The 13436-nt window shown below is 42.7% G+C and overlaps 1 protein-coding gene across 4 annotated transcripts in view; it reads left to right on the top strand.

Moving 5' to 3' along the window:
• DPF3 (double PHD fingers 3) overlaps positions 1–13436 on the top strand; it is a 258847-nt gene that overhangs the window by 203778 nt on the left and 41633 nt on the right. The window contains exon 10 of one of the 4 annotated variants that reach the window (XR_004286165.1): positions 4925–5016. The exons of 2 other annotated variants lie outside the window; for them this stretch is intronic. Coding sequence is in view for 1 of the 2 variants with exons in the window: in XM_032345050.1 (XP_032200941.1) it covers positions 4925–5052 (128 nt within the window). In the remaining variant the exon portion in view is untranslated. Of the gene's footprint in view, positions 1–4924; positions 5776–13436 lie in introns of those variants that run through there. One more of the 4 variants, XM_032345050.1, reaches the window with a different exon arrangement.

A 13436-nucleotide genomic window follows, 5' to 3' on the forward strand; every position in this document is an offset into this window, starting at 1 on the left:
TAATGCTCCTTTTCCAACTACTATCTGGTCAAAAAGGGGAAGATATAGAAAGGTAGGTAGGTAGTTAGATAGGCCTTGCTTTTTCTCAGGTCCAATCAAAGAAAGGGGTGTTGTAATGAATATAGCTTTGAAAGATAACCTTATTAAAGACAATTTTAAAATGGAAGAGTAAACAATTAGATCCCCCAAAAGACAATTCCAGTTGAAATTCTGTGTGGAATATTGCAGAGAACTCATCTTCTTTCTAAACTATCAATTCTAGACATTCCCTCCTGACTGATGTCTATTAGGAACAAAGCCTTTTTTTTTTTTTTTTTTTTTTTTGGTGACCTCAGGAGTTGTAAGAGATGTGCCAGCAGTCAACACATCTATCATTTTGTTGTTGCTCTTGTTAAATAAGTGTCACTACTCAAATTCAATATAAAAGAAATTACGATCATCAAGATGAAAAAGATCTGACTAGTATCCTTTGTCCTCAGCTCAGGAAAACACCACTGAAAGTGCTTCAGACGTGTCACCAAAGTTTCCAAGTCTTAGCCCAAAGATAGGAAAACCAAAGATACAGAACTTTCTAAATTTGTTACAACCTTCCAGTCCCCTGGGGAGAACTGTTGATGTAAAAGCGATGACTGTTGTTGTCTGTCTGATGTTTTTTTCCCACCTAGAACAATCTAATCCTTTATTTCTGTTACTGAGACTGTGTTGAGAACAGGTCCTGTAACCCTGGGAGTGAGAAATACACTTTTAATTTTTTAAAGGTACTTTAAAGTCAGTAAAGCAATTTGCTACTGGTATTTTAGAGAGAAGGATTTAATAAAAATATGATGTTCACATCCATTGTACCCCTTTAAACCTTCCTGCTTACTTTGCATCTCTCTGCCCACCTAATGGGCTGCGGCCCGATATTGCCTTTAGATAGCACTTGAGGGAACACAAGATCATTACTCGGGGAGAGAACTAAAAGCTGTTTGGAGGTAGTCACTTCATGGTGGAATAAAACTAATTAATATTATCCCAATATGCCTCCTGTTACATCTGATGAATATGATCTTAAACTTGTACTTAAAGTTTGAGCAGCTTCATGTAGTAGGAATTTTTCTGCAGGAGATTTTGTTTAGCGTTTGGAAATGAAGTTAATTGTGTTGTAAATTCTTGGAGTGAGGCATTTTTGATCCCAACGGGTAGAAAACTAGAGTAGAAATAAAAAGTTCTGGGTTCTGGACCCAGTCCCTGTGTGAATTTGTTGCCATGAACCTCTGCCTCAGTTTCTTTATCCTTAGTATGTGGATGTTTCTTACCCTATCATAATATATAACCAAGATTTTCTCATGATGATTCTTAAAACCACCATGTGGGATAGGATAGATGTCATTCGTTGTCGTGTTACTGATGAGGAGACAGACTGACCACATTAGGTAACTGAAGTTCCAGCCTCGGTAAGCGGTGTTCGGATCTTCTGATAATCTTTTCTCATTCTGGACTGACTTCTCCTGTAGATTGCAGTTTTGAGATTTATTGAGTAAAATCAGTGAAGCTTTTGCAGTCTTTCATTCAAGACCTTCTCGGATTGAGAGGGGTATTTGATGCTGTAAAAATAAAACAAGACAGAGCAGAATCACATTAGAAGTCCTGCTGAGACAGAGCAACGTTGAAGTTCTTGTGAACTTCCCCAAGGAACTGAGGTTGAGCTTCTTAAACGGGCAGTGTTTTGGTGGTGACATCAGGGCAGGGGTGAGGGTGGGTGGGGTGAATGGCAGGGAGTGAACACTTCACAAGCCCAAGTGCTTCTAACACTGAAGAATTGAATTATATGATACTGTTTTGGACAATAAAAGTGATTTCTGGCCATTTTCTCAAAATAACAGTACAGGAAAAACCATTCTGCTTGATTGATTTACAGAATACCGAGAATGATGGAAGAACACTGTCAGAACTGAATTATTAGCTAAAAAGCATTGTCAGTTAGGTTTTCAAAGTATCTTCATACTGGCCTTCAACCAATGACGAAGGCCTAAAAACTGTTAATTTTGAAATAATTTCAGATTTACAAGAAACTCATGCAAAAAACACAGAGTTCTTATGTACTCTTGGATTCTTCAAATAATCTCAATAAACGGATCACGATCAGGAAATTAATATTGATGCAATACTTCCCCATCTATAGACCTTATTCAAATTGTGTCAAGAATCTCACTAATAATGTCCTTTTTCTGGTCCAGGATTCATGTAGGATCACATGTTGTATTTAGTTGTCATGCCGTCTTAAAGTCCTTTAATCTGGAGTAGTTAGTTCCAGAGTCTGTCTTTGTCTTTCATACTGTGAAGCTAGTCAATTCCTAGGAAGCCCTTCTCTTTGGGATTGTGTACTATTTCCTAAGGGCTACAGTCGGGTTATGAATTTGGGTAAGAGTACCATAGAAATGGTGTTGCATCCTTCTCAGGCCTCGTATGAGGGGGCACGTGATTGATTTATCCCATGATTGGTGACTACGACATATGTCCTTTCAGCTCAGGTTCAGGCTGGTATATTTATATACTTTGCACAATAATATTTTCATTTATATATGCCTTTGTTTATTTGGCGACTAGCGTCTGAGTAACAGTGGACCGTGTATGACTGTTCAGCTCTGTGAAGTTAAACATGGGACCAATGGATTTGGTGTCCTCCGGAGTTTTGGCAATCCGGGTGGGCAGAGCAGATAGTCACAAGTAGTTGAAAAATGTGTGAGAGCATCATGGCCTGATACGTGATTTTTTTTTTTTTTTTTGCTGGGGATCACAGTAGCCACGGAGATTTTCTTAGAGTGCTTATTACAACATGACTGTAGTCTTTCCCATCAAACAGATGGTGTGTTCCTTGAGGGCAAAGATGATGTCACTCATGTCCCTTGGACAGTGCCTGACGCCAGTGTGCCATAATTATTTGTTGAAATAAACTGAGAACTGAGCAATGTTTCTGAGCTAATTAGTAGAAGGGTTTAGTGTCTCATTCCATACATGGTGGATGTTCAATAAATACCAAGGACAGACAGGTTAGAGAGGACATATCTGGACACAGTATCTATTGGTCAAGTCAGAGGAGGACTGGTTCTCCAGGAGCCAGTGAGGTAGTGATGGGGGTGGGAGGGCAGGAGGGAGAATGAGGGTGTGAGGAGAGGGGTAAGGGGAATGTTGAAGATGTGTGTAGAGATGGAAAGGTAGCTTCCTTGAAGGGGATTGAAAGCACAAGACTGAGAGGCAGTGAGACATTTTCGATGGCCTGCGTTTTGCCCAGCCAGAGGAAATGAAGGAGGAAATGAATGTTAGGAGGACAAGGTTGAGAACCAACCAGCTGTTTTCTAGGTTGCTTCAGTGGGGGCAAATAAGAATGTGTGTGTGTGTGTGTGTGTGTGTGTGTGTTGAGGGGTCAAGGATGGAAATTTGAGGAAATTGAAAGGGCATGAGGGTATGGTATGCGATAGACTCACTAAAAGAGTGGTAGATGGTTTCTGACTGGAGGGGTTGCAGGCACTGAGAGAGGCACAGAAAGACTCCTGCAAGGGAGTGAAAATTTGGGTGCCCAGTAAGGGACCACTTGGCAGGCACCTGTGGGAGGTTTGAACGCCAACTAGTTTTATCAGTGGAGTGAAGGGGCTAGAGGCAGGAGGGACAGCGAAAGGATGAGCACTAGGGCAGGGGACTACAGTCTGGGAGAGGGCACTGGGCAAACAGACTTGAGAGGCGAGACCGTGGGAGGGCATGGGGTGGGATTCAGGGGAAGGAAAGAGGAGCAGATGGAGGGGGAGGGCTTGGTGGTGGGTAGAGGTGAGGCTCTTCTCAGCCTCCATCTGAAACCATTAAGTAGACAGAGTCTCCGTCTTGGAGGCATCTGTAACTGTCCTGTACCCCTGAGCCCTGAGCAATGACTTGGGTATTAGAAAGAAAGATGGATGGCGGCAGAGGGTGGGTGGTGTTCAACTGAGCAGCTCATTTGGTTTTGAACTTTGGTCCTTGTTGCCTTGGCCATTTTCAAGTTGGGCCCCTTTTTCCTCCTCCTCCCCCAGCCTAACATGTAACATGACCTGTTTAGGGGTGCCCACCTCTGCTCTCTGCTTCTGGGGTGAAATGTGATAGTACTTGGTTGTATTCCTTTGTGTGGAATACTCCATTCCAAAGACTGAAATAACTTAGCAGATTTCATTTCAGCTAGAAGTAAAATCCACTCCTGGTGGGTACTCATCCAGGCTAATAGACCCGTCAAGACTGAACTGCCACCAGGTTCCAAGGCCGACATTTGGGATCACTGGGCTAGTTGAGAACGCGAATGAATCTTTGGGCTTGGATCCCTTCCTGAGTGATTCTGAAGGCCTGGAATCATTTGGGGTTGGGGTTGAGGGTATGTGCATGAAGGCTGAGGGCCCAATGGGGGTATCTGTTGGGGCTTTTGTCACCGCCACTGGTCCTACACCCTAGAACTACACATTTCCGCTTAGGTGACAGGCAGACCGATTGCACTGGAATGGTCCTTCTGGGGTCTTTTAATAGCAGAAAGATTCAGCAAACCAAGCGGAGGAGAAAGAACAATAGATTTTGCCAGCTCCCAGTTTTACCTACTCCACCACCTAGGGACTGAAAATCCCGCCGTGTTCCTCGCTGTTTCTCGTGTCCTCTGGTTGCCCCGGGCGCAGATGGCCTGCCGTGTCGCTGGCTGATCTCGTGCTGCTGGTGCTCGCGGCACAGGAGACGCCAGCCTGGCTCTCCTTGCACAGAGCTGTGGGCTCATGCGCATGGCCATAGGTAGGAACGTTCTCAACCTTTCCTTCTTTTGTTTTTTCTTTTCAACTCATTTCATTGCCATCACCCCCTTAATTTGAATCTTTCCTTTTTTAGATAGTTGTCCTGTACTGTTGTTTTGTTTTATCTTTCATTGCCTTTCCCTCTGCAGTCAACTCTCTGACCTGGGGACTCCCGCATCCTCCAAGCAAGCCATTTCCGAAGAAGGTGACAAGAAGCCACGTTGATTTACGCCTCCTCCTCCTCCTCTTCCTCTTCCCTTGCCTGGCCCCCTCCTGAGCGTGTGTTTCAGCCAACACAGGAGCCTGGATTGTGGAAAAGCCTCTACTGCGACTCAGCTCAGCTCAGAGAAGTCTTGGGAATGGCCTAAGTTTGTGCAATAAGAAGATTTTTTTCCCTTTTTTTAAATTCTTCATTACATTTTCTTTGAGTGTCTGTGAGAAAGTACCCAGGTCAGACTGGAATTGCTCTACAATAGAAATAACTGAACACGAACAAACTGATGAAAAAAAAAAAAGAGTTAACTATTTTATTTATTTCAATATTTAAAAGAAAAAGTGCTGACGTGGCACCGTATTTTTGTTTAAAGTACCTTCTACTTCGAAAGTTAAAAGCAATTTTGTGAAGACACGAAATCAAAAGAGTACTTAATGTAAAATAAAGACTGCCTATTAACTCTAAGGAAAAATACCCCACATTTTTAATAAGAAAATAAAGATCAACTCTGCTCTCTCAGGCTTTTAAAAAAGCCATTCATGTATGTGCTTTAGGTATTTTTATTTCTGCGAGTTGGTAAGTGAGGAGTGATTGTTTTTTTTTTTTTCCCCTTCTTCAAAATTCTGTTGAAAGTGTTGGTGATGTTATATGGTTATGTGTTAAGATGTGACAGAAATAAATTAGCCACAAAGGCTATCAGGAGTCTCTCCACTCCTGCCCCTCCCCCAAAAAACCCCCTCTCCCCACCCCCTCCCCGTTAGCGATCCCCATTTATCTGGATGTCAAGAAGCAGCTCTCCTTCTGGTCGTCCTGTCTGATGAGGCCTAGTTCAGAAAGGAATTCCATTTAGTGATTAACCGTATCTCTGCAAATGCCACGTTTTCAAACACAGAGAGCTTTGTTTTAAAATAATGCAGTGAAGAGAGAGAGAGAGAGAAAAAAAAAGGACGACAAAATATACATCAGCTGAGGTGATACTCACTTGGTCGCCCAACAGCTTCCAGAGGAGACTGGCAGAGGGAGCCTTCTGCTGATCTGGCTTTGGGGGGCCTAATGTTCTAGAGTGTCCCCAGGGGCAAGGAAGGCCAACCTGAGTGACAGAAGCCTCAAGCTCAGTTGCTCTTGGGGGTGAAGGAGAAAGGTGCGTGTTCTAACGTGTTCCCTTGTGGCCATGTGGGTGACAGTGAACGTGATGGCTATGAAATGTCATTCATCTCTGTGTCTGTGGCCTAGCAGAGGAGCTGGGCTGACTGGCGGGGCCGCTCCGTTCTACTCCAGGTCTTCTGTGTGCCCACGTTCTTGACCTTGTCTCACTTGCAAACAGAGTCATCATCATGAACGCACAGTCTAATGCCGGATACACCCTCATCAGCAAGTCCTTGAGTTTCAGTGTTACTGAAATGGGTCTGAGCTTGCGAATCTCTCTTGCCTTTGAGAGGGGAGATTGGATGGCACAGACGTCCTGCTAGCCCCTTCAGCTTTCTCATTGAAGGCCAGTCCCGAGGGGAGCTCACGGAGAGCGTCTTTGTATACTTCTGAAGCCCTTTTCGGTGACATTTTCTGATAGAAAAGGTCCCTTTTCAAAATGCTAATAATTATAATAATAACCCACTCTCCAACCAACTCCCGCAAGTTATAATGTGTAGAATTGTGATAAAGCTTTGCATAATGTAGGGTTTGTATCAAATTTGTGTAAGTTTCTGTTAAATAAAAGCCTGTTTCCAATGCTCCTATAGCATCTCTGTAAATTTTGCTTTACTGACCTCATCCTACTTGAGTTTGACTTTCATACCGTCTTGAAAGGCTTCTGCCCACTTTCACGCCCAAGGTGTGTTGAACCTTATTGTTTTATTCAGAAGTGGAGTGCAGAACGGTGGTTGCCGCTGGCTCGGCTGACAGGTGGTTGGTTTGGGAAGTGAATGGTGCCCAGAGCTGGTGCCAGTACCTGGTGTCTGAGTCCAGAGTTACTGTCATCGACCCATTGTCACCACGGCCATTGTCACTCTCTCCATGGAGAACCTCTTTACGTGTCCAGACTTGATATACCTGTCGAATGTTGCTGATATATCTGGGCCAAGAATAGTGTGGCATAAGAACGCAAGATTTAGTGTGTGCTTTGAAAAATCTGGGAGGTTAATGTTTCCATTGCCTGAGAAGTGCTCTCGGTATAGTGTCCCCATGCTGCCAATCGGTACCGCTGTCAACCAGACCCTATGACAGGTCTCTTCTTGTGTGTGGAAGTGAATACTTTTCTTGGTTGGGTGCTCTAGGTCAGGTGGAACCAGACCAGCCTTTCAGGCCATGTCTTGTCCTCTGAGCATTGTCACATTGTGACATTTATTATGGGCATATAAGTTTCCCTAGCAATTAAAAGCTGCCCCCACCCATGTACTCTCCTTAGAGTTTTGTTTTCTTTTTATTGTCATATAATACGCATTATATAATATGTACCATTTTAATGTCCAGTGGCATTAAGTGCATTCACACTGTTGGACAACCATCACCTCTGTCCATCTCCAGAACTTTTTCATCTTCTCCAGTGGGAACTGTGTGCCTGTTAAATAGAACTAACTCCTCATTCTCTCCTCTCTTGAGCCCCTGGCTACCCCTATTCTACTTTCTGTCTCTGTGAACTAGGCTGCTCTAGGTATCTCATATAAGTGAAAACATATGGTATTTGTCCTTTAGTGACGGCCTTATTTCTCTTAGCATGATGTCTTCAGGGTTATCTCTGTTGTGGCAGGTGGCAGGATGTCCTTCCTTAAGGCTGAGTGACATTCCATGGTATGCATACACCACATTTTATTTATCCACTCATCTGTTGATAGATACTCAGTGTAAGTCGGTTTTTCACATTTATTATGTTATCACCCGCTTCCTATAGTGACTTAAATTTGAGACACTAGATACAATTCAGAGGTCACCAATGGGATTAAATAACTTCTTAGGATGGAAATTGTACCTGACGCCTTCCTTCTAATTTGTGACCTAGAAAAGGGGACCTTGATTCTGGTGAGCAAACATTTCCTCTGTGTAAAGTAGATCTTACCCCATGACATAGGCTCTCTTTGTAGGTATTGTCTTTGGGCTGCTTTTAGGGATAAGATGTCTAGCACGCAGCTGTAGTACCAGTGCAAATAACAAGGATTAGAGGGGACCCAGTAGAGTCATTTGTCTTTAATGGTGGACCATGAGGTTAGGGAGTGCCTTTTTCAAATGATAGTGAGTTGTTGGCAAAGTGTGCATGCGGTTTATTTCTGTAGAGGGTCACTGATCAAGAGAGAGGTGGAAAGTATACACGTGAGCCAAAGAATGAGAAAGAGAAAAATCACTTTCCTCATCCATTTGGAAATATATTAGCTCCTGTCAAAGGTTAGTTCTGGGGTCAAATTCAGATGCCTACAGAGCAGGTATCTTCAGTGAGTGAAGCAGGCCAGGCATGAGAAAATTAGCAGAGCCAGGGAAAGGGGGCAGCCCTTGACACTCAACCTTAGGACATGTGGAGACCCTAGGCAGAGGGAGGGAGTATATGGAGCCAGAGAGCACCTACACTTTGAATGGGACAGCTTCTACCAGCTCAAGGGATACTACCTGCAGGCATGGGGCTTAGAGTTCTCGGGCCCCAGGTTTTTCGAGAGGGACCAAAAATTCAGAAATTTTGGTGAGATCTCCCCAAAATGTTGGTAGTAAATTGAAAACACTGAAAATCAGTTTTGTGTGGACAAAACTATGAGTGTGTATCAGATACCCTTTGATGACTTTGGGACAGCCTTCCCCAAGGGCTCCAGTCTATGTAAGGTTGAAGTTGAGGATGGAATGTCTTGACCAAACTCCTTCGCTTCACCAATGGATGTGTCTAATGGTAACTGACTTAGAATTTTTATGTGCTGGGCATGGGCCTCTGGGTTGGTCTCTGGATGGAGCCAGGTCATTATTGAGCACATTAGGAATTCAGAATGAAATTCTAGTAGAAGATATTACCCTATCCAGTCCCCCTCCCTCTGCATGTAAATGAAAGGGTTTCTCTTTAAAACCCTGGGTGGGACTATACAGTTTAAAGAGAGAGAGAGAGATATATATCTCTCTCTCTTTAAACTGTATAGTTTATATAAATATATATCATATGATATATATCATATAATATATATTATATATACATATATAAATATATACTTTTCATATCCATTTAAAGATTATATGTATATTTTTAAAGATTTTATTTATTTCAGAGAGAGAGAAATCTTGCACATGAAAGAACATGCAAACTTGGGGTGGGGGAAGGGGCAGAGGAAGAAGCAGAATCCTGCTGAGCAAGGAGCTCAATGCAGGGTTTGATCCCAGTACCCTGGGATCATGACCTGAGCCGAAGGTAGATGCTTAACTGACTGAGCCACCTAGGCACTCCAAAGATATGGTTTTTATTCCTTATCTTTATTTTACTTTATTCTTATAGCTGACCAGTCATCTGTTAGATCTAACAGTCATCTGTTAGTTCACATTCCTTATACCCTTCTCTTCTTTTCTGAGATTTCCAAATTACTCCATGTGACTAGAACTCAGTTCAAGTTTTACTGTATCCCCGAAAGAGCAAATTTAGAACTAACTTTGATTAAAAGAAATATATATTTTAAAAGTATATTAGAAAAGTATATATGTATAAAAGTATATAAAGTATATATATTTATATACATATCAAAAAGTATATATATATAAATATAAATGTGTGTGTGTGTGTATATATATACATATATATATATTTTTTTTTATAAATTAGAGAGAGAGAGGGAGCTGGGGAGAGGCAAAGGGAGAGGGAAAGAGAGAATCCTAAGCAGGCTCAGTGGCCAGTGCCCAGCCTGACATGGGACTTGATCTTATGACCCTGAGATCATGACCTTAAGCCAAAATCAAGAGTCAGATATTTACCTGAATGAGCCCCTCAGGGTCCCCTAAGTAAATATATATTTTACAAAGCGTTCTCTGAAATGAGATGCATAGATGATGTAAAATACTGAAAAGAAATAAAAATTCTGGAGAAATATACGTATTTATATTATATATATTATTTATACATAAATATATACATTAAATATTTTGTTTATTTGAGAGAGAGAGAGAAAGAGCATGGGGCAAGCAGCAGGGGAGGGAGAGGGACAAGCAGACCCCACACCGAGCGCAGAGCCCAACGCGGGCGCTTGACCACAGGACCCTGAGATCATGAGCTGAGCAGAAACTAAGAATTGGATGCCCAGCCAACGGAGCCACCCAGGTGCCCTGGGGTTAATGTATATTTTGTATAAAAATGTATATATCACCCCAGAGTTTTTGTTACTTAAATTTTTCTTAAGTATTTCACATCTTATATGCATCTTATTTCAGAAGACACTACAACGGAGAAGATATTTCATGTGAAGTAGCATATACAAAAACCAGTCACTTGGGTCAGGGTTGTTTTCTTGCTTTATTTCCTTTGGTCCAGATGAGGAGAAGGCTATTCCGAATAAGCAGTTTGTTTTCCCTTCGCTTTATAACAGGGACTCTGTAAACTTTTCCTGTAAAGGACCAGATAGTAAATATTTCGGCTTTGCCGTCCCGATGTCTGTTGCCCCGATTCAGGTCTGGGGTTGTAGCATGAAAGCAGCCACGGACAATATATAAAAGAATGGGCACGGCCGTCTTCCTATAAAACTTGATTTATAGAAATAAGCAGCTCGCTGGTCCGATTTGGCCCGTGGGCCATAGTTTGCTGATCCTGACTCAGAGAGTATTATACTGTTAAATTGGGGGGTAGCAGTGGTGACATTTAAGGCTTTTTCTAAACATCAGGGCTCAGAGAAGAATTTCACATCATCAGGGGAAGGGCAAAAGGTGCATTTCATGATCAGTAATGCAAGCTGAATTGAGGCCCATATCCAAAAATGTTTTTTAGCCAAAAAATTCGATCACAAGATGTTAGAAAGCCATTAAGTTTTCTAGTTTTGGTGCCGAGTCCAGACAACAATAGTACGGTGCTTACCAAAACTACCTGTGAATAATCCAGCCAGTTGACGTCCTCGCCATACATAATGGTGACTCTTGGAGGCATAATGACTAACATCATTCATTTCTACCGATTTAAGTATGAAAAAGGGCCAAATTTAAAATAGCTGAATTCAGGCAAATGGCTCCTAGGAGCTAAGGTCATGGTTTGGGTACAAGGTAAATGATAAAGGACATATTTAATAGAGCCCAGCTTGGGCGGCGTGGGGTTGCTGCAGTTAAATAAATGGCCTCTTTCCGCTCCCCCAATGGCTGTGTCTCCCTGAAGTTGTTAGTGATGAGGGGTGTTGAGGTTGTCGCTGAGGTGCATGTCTACCTAAGAGCTCCGACGCTTGTGGTCACATTCAGAATGAGAACACTCCTTCCACTCAGTACCTCCCAGCCCAAAAAACTGATGAGTAATCATCTTTCCTAAATGGTAATGAAGATTCCTGATGCCACACCTACTACAGAATCCAAACCTTCTTGCAAGTGAGTGTGGGATGGTCCTGACGGGCTGGTCATGCTAGGAAGCAGCGATCTTCCAAAATTTAACTAAGAGATGCTCTTCAGCCAGTGTGAGAGGACACTCCCTTGTTCTGAGAGAATGAGTCGCTTTTCAGAAGTCAGGGTGTGTGTTAGGGGTGCTTATTGCTAAGTTCCCTGAATTACTTCCAAGTTTTCTTAATAGGGTTCAGGTTTGCAATCAGTGTGTTGTATGTCTGCTCCATTTCCTCCAAGTTCCACCCTGTGATCATACCCAAGGTCACCCAGATGTTCGCTTTTAGGCATTGACTAGAAGGAGAAAGATTCTAGTGAGAAAGCAGTATGTTTTATATTTTGAATAAATATGGCTCAAGGAGCACAACCCCTTGGTTACCTGATCTTTCCTTCCACCAGAATAGGAACTATTTTGGTGAGAGGTGGTAACAGTGGCCACCAATGGTTTAGTACACGCTTGACTGATGTGATTACGGTGACTGTGCTGTTAGGGATCACCTGGCAAGACACCGTCGTCACAGATGGACCTGGAAGTTCTAGCGGAACTGGCTGAAGGAGCAGCATGCTGTTTAGTTTTAAATTAGCGAGATGCCAGGCTGTGTTATACTGGGTACAATGTGCAAGGGCTGGCAAGTGCTTCTCCACGTCTCCTTAATATTTGACACCACTGTGTTTGAATGCACTGAAAATAACTGGGAAAACCAAAAAGTACAGAAAAGAATCTTAGCAATAATTAAAGGGATGAACAATAGAGCCCTTTAAGAAAAGGCGAAAGGATTTGGGGTTAACTTGGGGAAGAGGATTGGGGCCACTTAATAACTATCATTATGTGCATCACTGAGACAAAAGACGATGATCTTTTTGGTCTCTAGAGAGGACAAGAGAAGTTGGGACTGACAAACAGTTCCTTTGACATCAAGAATTTGTGACTATTGAGGCTGATCTGACCTCACTGATAGCCAAACACTTGTGCGTAGGAGTTAGGGGTGTGGGCTAGATGGTCTCTCAGGTCTCGCCAAGTTTGGCAGTGCTCTGAATTGTAGTTGGGGAACCTGCAAGGTTGGTTTCTGACTCACCACCCAGGACTGGGGAGGCATGGGGAGAACTGGTCTTATGAATGCGTATTGTGATCATGAACCAAAATTACATTTCCAGGCTTGTTCCTATTCATACGGAAGCAATGTCACAGGGCTGTGTGGGGACTTCCATTGTTTGGGTAATGTGAGACACCAGCTGGAAAGTGAATGCAGTGGCAAGAGACATTTTCCTCCAGAGAAATGTTAAATATGTAAAAACCGAACAGCGAGAAGCAACTGGAAAAGACAGTAAGGCCGAAAGGCCCCAGGAGAAAATAGTTTTGCTGACAACTCCATCTGAGTTCTGAGTTCCAAGCCAGTTCTCATCTCACTGGGCTCCCCCATGCCCAGCATCATCATCGGGGCACAGAGTTCGTCCTTGCTCGTAGGACCCAGATATGATTCTCAACTTGATTTTGGTTGAACAACTTCACCAATATTCATGGTTGTCTGCTCCCCTCTCCCCAACTTTGTAGGTAAGGGAAGAAAGGTCTTATTAAAAGATAATTTTATATTTATATGTATGAAACAAAAACTCTGTTGGGAAAGGCTGTGGTCAAGCTTCTTTCTATATTAACTTAGAAAAGAACTTTTATTGTTTTGCTCTATGTTTGATTTGAAGATGTAGGAGGGATTGTACTGTAATTGTTGGTGTATGAAGTCAACTTTCTGAGGACCTGAAATATAAAACAGGCTGGGAATGGGGAGAGCTTGGGTAAGAATGGGTGAAGGAAGGATGGGACGAGTTTTTGGCTTTAACGCTTAGGCTGAAATTTCTCCTTGGCTGAGTGATGGGTTCAAAGAGACTGGCAGTTTCCAATCCTGAGATGTTCTTTAGTTAAAATAGATTGTTTT

Source organism: Mustela erminea, chromosome 5 (assembly GCF_009829155.1).
Source record: "Mustela erminea isolate mMusErm1 chromosome 5, mMusErm1.Pri, whole genome shotgun sequence".
NCBI lineage: Eukaryota > Metazoa > Chordata > Mammalia > Carnivora > Mustelidae > Mustela > Mustela erminea.